The sequence below is a fragment of the Pinus tabuliformis genome, chromosome 1_1, assembly GCF_031772625.1.
Source record: "Pinus tabuliformis cultivar Carrire ecotype Pingquan chromosome 1_1, CPIR1, whole genome shotgun sequence".
Taxonomy (NCBI): domain Eukaryota; kingdom Viridiplantae; phylum Streptophyta; class Pinopsida; order Pinales; family Pinaceae; genus Pinus; species Pinus tabuliformis.
Window position 1 is genome coordinate 737552035 of NC_142297.1, and position 10323 is coordinate 737562357.

Below are 10323 nucleotides of genomic sequence, written 5' to 3' on the forward strand. Positions count from 1 at the left end.
GACTGTGGGGGATGCTTCGGAAGGCGTCGGGATTGTGGAAGAAATCCTGAAATCACCGCCCACACCAAGACCAAAGAAGGACAAACAAGTGATGGTTCTCGTACGTGTGTCCCCGTGGAACCTGCTGCGCACCAAGCTGTCAATGGAGGAGAAGGGGAAAGTTGTCACCATAGAGATCGATGAAGAAGAAGAAGACCTGGAGGACCTTATCATCGAAGAGGATGAGGACGAAGGCATGGAGGAGGAAACTGAGCCTACGCGCCCCTTGATAAAGCTGCCCGCCTATGTCCCCCCGTGGAAGGGGAAGGCTGAAATGCCCAAGGACTTTGACAAGACCAAGAGCTCACTCCAGACCCTGCTCCTCCCAGACAACATTACTTTTTAGGACACGCACCTAGGACAGGTGCCGAGCTTAAAATTTGAGTATTGGGACCTCACTGACCATGAGAAGTTCCCTCACCTTGAGACATCGCACCTCATGAAGCCTAAGCAGAACACCGCGGTAGGGCTTACAGAATTAGAGTCGCGAAAGTGGTTGCGGGAAGTGGAAAAGGTCGGGCTACTTAACCTGCTTTAGGTGCCGCATTTCCACCACGCCCTAGTAACAATTTTCATCATCAGGCAGCTACTTTGCCTAGTGCATGATGGGTGTTTGTGGCTGGAGGAGCCCATCCTCATCACGGTAGACTTGATTCACCGCATTTCCCGGCTTCCATGCAAAGGAGAGGACCCCATAGACATCTCGGAAGGGAAGAGTAGTGACTTGGCCATCGTGGAGGCCATGAAGAAGAAATACAAGCTAGCGAAGAAGAAAAGGGGCTACACAATATCCAGCATCAACGATAAAGCAATAAGAGTGGTGACCCAAATATTGGCCGGTAAGATTATGCGCAAGTGCCGCGCGGACGAGGTACCCGCGCCGGTGGTAGCACTTGCTGAACAGTGCACGGAGGGGGTCCAGTTTAACTAGTCTGAGTTCCTCTGCAAGGAATTCTTAGAGAATTGCCGCGAAGCTTAGGAACAGGGAAAAACATTCCACTATGCATGGCTTCTGCTATCCATAGTACTCATGGCAGGGGAATTGCCAGAAGATAGTCAATTCCCCACAATTGACAGGGATCTGCGGAGGCTGCGAAGTATGCTTTGCTCTGGGCCATAAAGGATGCAAATAGGATCTGCGACAGTAAGATATTCTGGGTGTTCATGGAGATGAACCTCAAAATGGGGATCAACCACAAGCTGCAGTTGTCACCCACTGTCTACAACAGCCTGCAGAGTTCTGTGGAATTTAAAGCGGACATCCATAGCATATACAGAAGAGTGTGCAAGGACCTGGCCAAACAATGGAGAAAGCTACCCTTAGTAGCCACGGACGATGTCATCTTTAACTTACTGGAGACATGGTCACCGGAGTGGCGCGCTCCAGACACCGCAGAGATAGAGAAGTTAGCGGCACAGAGGAATAAAGAAGAGGCCAAACTGTGCATCGCACAATTAGTAGAAAAGAGAAGGAAGGATGCAGTGACAGTAGAAGCGTAGGCGACGTGGGATGCTACATAGACAGTAATTGAACAGGAAAAGGCCGCAACAGCAGCAAGGAAGGGCAAAAAGAATGTGTCTTGTGCAAGAAATAATAGTTAGTGTGGTGTTATAGAAATGGTGGAACAGATGGAAGGAATAGGGCTCGACCTGGAAACCCTAGGCCCTAGGCCTAGGTGATGCAGGTGTCGCAGTCATGGAAGAACAGTACAGAGCACGGGTCGCAGCTGGGAGGGTCAAAGCAGGAGGATGACAGGTGTGTAAACCGTCAGCTGGAACCTGCAACGGCGTTGGGGTTCTCACGAAACGAGATTTGGAGCCGGCCCGTTAATCTCGTTTAAGATATGGTGAAGTCATTACGGTATTGTAACCATTTCCTGTGCAGCTGGAGGGTTCATAGACCAGGGGCGTTACACTGTGCATTTTCGGAAACGGAAAAGGGAAGTTACAAGGTAAAAGAAGCCGTTAGTTACTATGGTAAACCCTAGAGAGTCGGTGGACTTGGACCCTTCCCCGGAGGATATTCTTTCAGTCGGAAGGAGGTTTCCACGGAAAACATTGAGCATTTTTTCGGTTCCTCAGTTAGTCAGGCGAGTGCTCTGCTCACGGGAGGAGGTATTTGGCACACTCACGCGGCAAATGGTTTGTTGGATGAAAGCCTTGCGCTTCTGGGAGGGGCTGGAGCGGGAGGCAGAGGCACGCTAGACGCAGGAGGAAGGGTTTTGGAAGTGACAAACCCTCATACATGGCCAGGTCTGCCAATAAACAAGAATGACGGAGTGCAAAGTTCCAAGTCTATCTCCCCGTCAAAAATCTTCATTTCGTCGGGAGGTTTGGAGGACATTATTAACTTTCCAAATTTAAAAGGAGTCTGGAGGACTGTTGGAGGAGTTCAGAGCGCAGGGAAAGTTTTGGGGGAAGGAAGCAAACAGCCGGCGGTTCAAAAGACTCTGTTTCCAAACGACCTCTTGCCAGGGATCACAAAGGAAGTAGAGGGGTTTGTTGGCACCAGAAATATAACCTCTCCGAAGGCTGCTGCTAGCCTTTCTGATATAAGGAGTTTAGCTGAAGTCCTTCATTCGACTACGCGAGAAGTCGGGAGTCCGGTGGAAGGTTTGGTCGAAACCCACAGTGAGCAACAGATTCGAAGACCTGAGGAAAATGGTAGCGGAAACCCAGGGGAACCAAGAATTCCAAACCCTATTTCAGGGGGAAGTGTACCTTTTAAAGCGGCAGCGAAGGTAGGTGAAAAAAGGAAGAAGACAAAACCGTGGAAGACTAAAAAGGTCACAAACTTGGTTCTTGGCATGGACGTTCAGGCCAAGGAAGCGCTGGATGTGGCGGAGAGCACCCTCGTGGGCAGAGTGCGAGGTAGATATATATCAGGGAATTCCTTAAAGCAGTGGGCTGAGAGCCAGTGGTCGAATTCTCCGGCAAACAATTTCTCGACCGCTACACTGGTGAACAGATGGTTCATGGTGAAATTTGACTGCAAAGAGGCTATGGAGTGGGTCGAGGAGCGTATATGGGCGCTTGGGGATCGGCCTGTCTTCTTCAAGCGATGGTCGCCCATGTTCGATGCATCAAAGGAAAAGGTAACTGATCAACCTGTCTGGGTCAGAGTTCCAAATTTACCTCCATATCTTTGGGTCGATTCCGTCTTCAAATCCATTGGGAACCATTTGGGAACTTTCTTGGACGCCGATAGATCCTTCTTGCAAACTTATGAAAGAGCTGTGGCGAGGATCCTTGTAAGATTAAACCCAACGGAAGGGCTTGCAAAAATAGTTTTATTGCAGTACAAGGATTATGAGTATGATCAGAAACTGGATTACGAACTCTTCCCATTTAGGTGTTTTTGATGTCAAGAATACGGGCATTTGGCAAGGGATTGCCCTACGGGGAAAAGGAGAAGGAAGCTGAAGCGCAGAGAAGAGGACAAAGAGGGTCAGCGGAGGAGAAAGGAGGAGCAGATGGAGGATATTACCATGGAAGCAGAACTTCAAAGGACAAATCAGGAGGATCGGGTAGCAGAGGACCTGCATCAGGAGGAAGAGATCCCTCTGCGCAATTCAAAAGATCAGCCTAAAAAAGAAATACCTTTGGAAGGAACAGAAAACCCCTCGTCGGATGATCCATCGGGTATGCAGTCTTCTCCTCATATCCTCTCCTCATTTTCTAAATCTGTAAAGGGGGTTTTGTCTTCTGATTGTAATATGTTTCAAAATCTTGATGATCCTATTCAAAATTTAGAATCTCTCTCGGAAGCACTACCGGCCCTAAATCTGAACTGTGTGGACACCCCCATTCCGAGTCAGATCCAAAACATTACATCCCCTGTTCATCATTACAATCTCAGATCTCATGGTAAAAGACCAGTAACCAATCAACCTGTTTTAGAATCTGTAGGAGGCCTCTATCCTGAGTCGTCGAAAAGTCATATAAAAAAAAGTAGAGGTAGAAAATCCCTTTTCTCCAAAGCCCAAGTCAAGGCAAAATTTGATGTTGAGGATGGAAAACAAATGACGATCCACGGGGCGCTTAGAGCTGCAAAACCCCATGAGTCGGTTATCAAATGATCTGTCTCTCCTGGAATTGTCGAGGGTTGGCTAGTAAACCCAAAAAACTAGCACTGAAAGATTTAATTTCTTGCCACAATCCAGATTTGGTTTTCTTACAGGAAACATTGGGAAATAGCACAGATGTTGAATCCACTCTTTGCTCTCTGCTCCCGGGTTGGGCTTTCACTGCTCTGGATGCTTCCGGACATTCTGGCGGCCTTGCCATCGGTTACAGAATAGGAAGATTAAGAGCTCTAAATTCTTGGGGTTTTTCCCATGCCCTTGGTATGGAGATTCAATCCCCGGATTTTGATCAGCCCTTTATGGCCATCAATGTGTATGGGCCCTGCCAGGGTCGTGTCTCCTATTGGAATGATCTTTTATCAAAAGAACTGCTCCAAAATAAAAAGCTTCTTATAGGAGGGGACTTAAATTTTTCCCTGGGGATAGCTGAAGCTTGGGGACCAAATGCAAGGGAAGACCCCCTGGCTGATTTCTTCTTATCTCTTCTCCAGAACCACAATCTGCTTGATGTTAACATAATAAAGGCAAAGCCGACCTGGAGGAATAGGAGAACAGGGGAGGAGAGAATTGCAAAAAGACTGGATCGTTTCCTCATTAATGATTCACTGGCCTCTCTCATTCCCCTCTTCAGGCAGTGGGTGGGGGAAGGAGGAAACTCGGACCATTTTCCTATTTTTCTAGAATTTTCTAAGACCCCTCCAAAACCAGCTTCTCCCTTCAAGTTCAACTCTTCCTGGCTCCAGGAGGAGTCCTTCATTCAGCTGTTCAGGAATACTTGGAGACACCAGGACCCTGCCTCTTCAGGAAACAAGGGAGCTCTTTTCATGGAGAATTTAAAAAGGTTAAAGAAGGAAACCATCGAATGGGCAGCGGAGAAAAGGAGGAAGTCATATGAGGAAATGGCTAGTATTGATGAAGCTTTAAGCACCCTAGAAGACCCGGAAGCTGATGCATACATATCTCAGGAGTCGAAGGAAAGAATTTTAGGTTTAGAAAAAAGAAGGGCAAAGATCCTTTTGGACAGAGAAGAAGAATGGAGGTTAAAAAGTAGGGCAATTTGGCTGAAAGACGGGGATGAGAACACAAAATTCTTTCACAATTATGCAAAGGGGAGAAAAAATGCTAATACAATTTGGAAATTAAAGGATGCAGATGGCAGGGAGCACTCCTCCTTTGAGGCAGTCTCAAACCTGGGGAAGAACCATTTTCAATCTCTCTTTGCCGATCCAGGGGGGATCTCAATAGCTGAAATCATCCGCACTGCACAAGCTTTCCCTCGTTTTGTGGAGGAGGAGGAGGCAGAGAATCTATTCAGAGAAGTGACAAAAGAGGAGGTCGAAAATGTCATAAAATCAATGCCCAAAGATAAAAGCCCTGGTCCGGACGGCTGGACCATAGAACTGTTTATGCACTTCTTTGAACAGATTGGCGATGAATTGACTGAGGTGGTGGAGGAGTCAAGGAGGAAAGGGGAAATCTATGGGCCCTTCAATGCAACCTTCATTGCACTCATTCCGAAAAAGGAAGATCCGGAATCTTTTGAAGATTTCAGACCTATATCTCTTTGCAATACCATTTACAAGATTATTGCAAAAGTCATAGCGGTTCGCTTGAAGCCCATCCTTTCTGTCTGTATCTCCAATGAGCAATTTGGATTCCTGGATGGCCGCCAAATTCACGAGGCCATAGGGGTGGCCCAGGAAACCATTCACAGTATAAGACTAGCAAAGAAGAAAGGGGCAGTGCTGAAAATAGATCTGTCAAAAGCTTATGATAGAATTAGCTGGTCATATCTCAAGCTTCTTCTGACACACCTCGGCTTCAAAGTGGAATTCATTAATTGGATCATGGGGTGTATTTCAAATGTAAGTTTTTTTGTTTTGATAAATGGGGCTGCCTCTCAATTTTTCAAAAGTCAGTGAGGTCTGAGACAAGGATGCCCACTCTCTCCACTATTATTCCTTCTGGCTGCTGAAGGCCTCAGCAGGCTGATTTCAAAAGCAAAGAGAGCGGGTTTGATAACAGGTTTGGAAGTAGCGGTAAACCTTTTTATTACTCATCTTCTATTTGTAGATGATATTCTATTATTTACAAATGGGAATCAAAATGAATTAACAGTGCTAAAAGACATTATTGACATATTTCTAAAAGCTACAGGGCTGCAAATAAATCCCAGGAAGTCCCAGCTTATAATGGAAGCCTTTTCTAGGCAGGAGGAGATCCTGATCACATCTTATTTGCCCTTTGAAACTTGCAGTATGGATCAGCCTTTTAAGTATCTGGGGTTCTGGCTAAAACCTTCTACCTACAGAAAACAGGATTGGAATTGGCTAGTGGCAAAAATTGAGCAAAGGATTGCCCACTGGAGTTTCAAATGGTTATCAAGGGCAGGCAGATTAACTCTGATAAACTCTGTTCTGCAGGCCATCCCGGTCTTTTGGGCTGCTCTGACCTGGATCCCAAAAGGTGTTCTTCATAAAATAAAGCAAATATGTAGCAGATTCCTGTGGTCGGGTGCAAAAGAAGACTCAGTACTTCCATGGGTAGCCTGGGATAACATAGCTAGACCAAAGGACTGGGGGGGATGGGGCATAAAACAACTTGTCGATTTCAGCCAGTCCTTGGCAGCAAAATCAGGATGGAGAATAATAGAAGCTGAAAATCTGTGGACCAGAGTGGTAAAAAGGAAGTATATTGACCCAGTTCCTCTTGATGACTGGATTCGGAGCCCAAACAAAAAAGGAAGGAACTGCTCGGTCGTCTGGAAGGCTACCTCAGAGGCTTTTTACATTATAGAACTAGGTCTCGCTTGGCAAGTGGGGAATGGAGAGAGCATTCGGATAGGAAGGGATCTGTGGGTAGGTTGCAGTGATCATTATGCCCTGTCCCCTGGACTTCTTACACATCTAGATTCAAGGGGGATCCTCAGTCTAAGCCAGACAGCAAACATGGAGCTTCAGGCAATTTGGGGACAAGAATGGAAATCAGTAGAGGATCTAGGTATTGATAATATATGGCAAAATGAGTGGCAGAGTTTCATTAATGAACTTAAGCGCACAAGTGTTAGGATAAAGGACCACCCTGATTCTCTGGTGTGGGCACATGCAGAGACAGGCTTATACTCCCCAAAGGCCGGTTACACTTTCCTGATGAACAGAAAGGGCTGGGATCCCCCCATCTGGTGGGAAAAACCTCTTCTTAAGCTGAAATGCCCCAAAAAAGCCAGGATTTTCCTATGGTGTGCACTTAATCGGAAGATACCTACTTGGGATGTCATGCTTGCTCGTTATAAGGAGGGACCGAGCCGCTGTGCTCTATGCAAGGAAGCTTCAGAAACGATCAATCATCTATTTGTGGATTGTCCCTTTACCAAACAAGTTTGGGACGAAACAAAAAGATTACTGCAAATCAATGCTAGATGGGAGGGAGCTGACCTCAATGCGGCATGGGAAGGTTGGTGGTCTAATCACCCAGAGAAGAACATGAGGAACCTTCCTCCCATCCTCTGCTGGGGCATTTGGATAGCCCGAAACCGCAGCATCTTCAAAGAAAAATCGACCCCAGCGGAAGCAATAGCAATTCAGAGCACAGCTATTCTATCTAGCATCCCTGAACCAGAGACCTCTTCTGCTTCTCAGCAAAGGGCAGAGATTCAGATAAAAGAAGGCATTCCCTGGGCTTTTTTCGACGGGGCAGCCCAAAACAATATCACTGGGGCTGGAATTATTATCCACCTTAGCACTACTCACTCTCTAAAAGCCTCAGTGGGACTCGGAACGGGCACAAACAATTTTGCCGAATTATCAGCCTTAAAACTCCTCCTTTGCTGGCTCATTCATAGACAAGTCCACACAGTTCAGATTTTTGGAGATTCCTCAAATGTAGTAAATTGGGTCAATGGGAAATTTAGATGCAGAAATTATTTATTGATGCCATTGTTAGAAGAAATACAAAATCTAAAATCCTCTTTCACTGTTTTCTCTCTTGCTCACATATACAGGGACAGGAATGTTGAAGCAGACGAATATTCTAAAACAGGTTTACAACAGGCTGTGGGCTCGTGGCGGATAAAGGAACAGGTCCAGGACCAGATTCGTGAGACGGATCTGGCCCCATATACTTAATTTTTTTTTGTGCAAAAGTTGGGATGGCGCCAAAAACAAAAGAGTCCTTCCTTATTTTCTGGCGGTTTTGTTATATGAACCAAAAAACTTTACTTCACAGCTCCTTCTTTTGGAGAGTTTTATGGGTAAACACTTATGGTTTTTCCTGTTATGTCGCGGGCTGTTTTCCTTTAATGGAGGCCCGTGGTTACTCGACAGCCTCTATTTGATGCAGCTGAGTTTAGGCAGTTTTTCTTTACTGTGTATCGAAGTCATGTTTTTTACGAAGCATGGGGATGGTTGGTACCTCCTTGTATCAGGCAGTTTTGTGATCTGCTGGATGTTAACTCATCTTTTTTGTAGCTCTTTTATTATATAATAGAAAAGCTCGGCTTTTTTCCTTGGAAAAAAAAACAGCAGCAAGGAAGGAGGTAGCCACGAAGGCGCGCGAGGGCCAAACGTCGCCTTCACATGGGCAGGAAGCAGAGGAAGAAGAGGGAGGCGCGAACCTGCAAACCGCGTCAACACAGTTGAAGCACCAGCACCAAACCCAGTGGACATGGCCGCGCAAGAAGGTCAAGGCATCGAAGTTGTCTATTGATCCAACCGAGGGTGATCTGCACAACATCAACAAGACAGTGCGCGATGTCACCTCCGAGGCCCTCCAAAATTTTATGCAAGATAACCAGATTGTGTTGGGGGCCCTCAGAGCATAGCTACAGGAGTTGCAGATGCGCCCTCCTCTGGCTGGTACCCTTTTGACCAGCCTCGCAGTCGGAACAATGAACGCAGAACAGAGGTTGCGCGCTCGGGTGTCGAATACCATAGTGCTTCCAGAAGGGGCACTAGTGACAATAAATGAGGCCGACGGGCCAATGGTTAGCGCGTTGAAAGGTCTCGACATCAAAATGGATGCACTCCTGTGGGAGACCTTATATGTTCTGCAGGATGGGATAATTGCATAACTGCAAGATAGGGAGAGCCGTGCACTGCAAGTCCTCAGCAAGCAGAAAATCAACATGGAATAGTTGAGCTTGCAGGATGACGAAGTGGTGTCGCAGAATCGACAGCTGGTACAGGTACTAGATGAAGCTTGCCAAATCATCCCAAAGTTGGCCATCCCATCAGACACACTAGTAGAGGTGCGCATCCACAGGCTAGCAGCAAGGGTGCGTGAGGCGCGGGGGGAAATGACAAAGGTTCAGCTGGCGTTGAACCTTCATATTACCAAGCTGCAGTTAAAGAAGCAACCGTCCACCCCTCTGGAATTCAGAGAACAACACGCTAGCGCTATTATAGCGGGACTGGACGAGATTGGCAGTGCAGTGCGAGACTGTACCAGCATGTTGGAAGAGTCATTTGAGGTCCTCACAAATCTGCACAAGGATCCCAACATCCAGTGCTTAGAGACAGAGGCGCGAGAACTCCAACAGCAGTATGACAGTGTCAAAGGAACTGCGTAGACGGAGGCCCTCACTCAGAGGCTCATGTGGATGCAACAAGCCAAAGCACTGAAAGAACAGGTGGACGCGGCACGACACAAGGAAGAAGTCATGAAGGCGCGCGTTCAGCCTTGGATCGATGAGGCCTTCAACATCACAACAGAAATTGAAGGCAAGCTCGCACACATGCAAGGGATATAGGCACAGATGCAAAGAAGAACTTCCAACACTGCGGTCTCGGAACAACGCATGTAGCAGATCCAACAGGCAGCAGCTCAGTGCGCTGCCGACCTTGCAGCAATTCGAGCAGAGTTGGAAGGACTCTGTGCGGAGATCTCCGCGTCGGCAGAGTGACTCGATGGTGAGTCACGATGTTTGTGTTGGGGGCCTGTTGGGCATGGAATCCCCCCAAGGCATGTTTTGGGGCTTAAAGCCCAAGTTTTGACCAAATCGTTTTGTGGGTGTGAAGTGGGAAATTATGATAGAGTCATAGGGTTGTTTGCCCTCGTTTTGTAATGTAATGTTGGCTTAATAGGCCTAACCATGGTCTGCGGACCATGGGATTGTATAAATAGAGCGAGGCTCTAAGTGTAGAGAAAGGCACAAGAGCATGAGAATTCTAAGTGATTGAGTAAAAGTGAAAAGTGTGTCTTT

General features: G+C 46.9%; 1 protein-coding gene across 1 annotated transcript; it reads left to right on the top strand.

The window, feature by feature from the left end:
* Window positions 1-3527: 3527 nt before the first annotated feature.
* LOC149216064 (uncharacterized) lies at window positions 3528-8248 on the top strand. The gene is made up of 4 exons (XM_089389806.1): window positions 3528-4106; window positions 4220-5910; window positions 6102-6163; window positions 6282-8248. The coding sequence occupies exons 1-4, from the start codon at window positions 3528-3530 to the stop codon at window positions 8246-8248; spliced, it is 4299 nt and encodes a 1432-aa protein (XP_089245932.1).
* Window positions 8249-10323: the final 2075 nt, after the last annotated feature.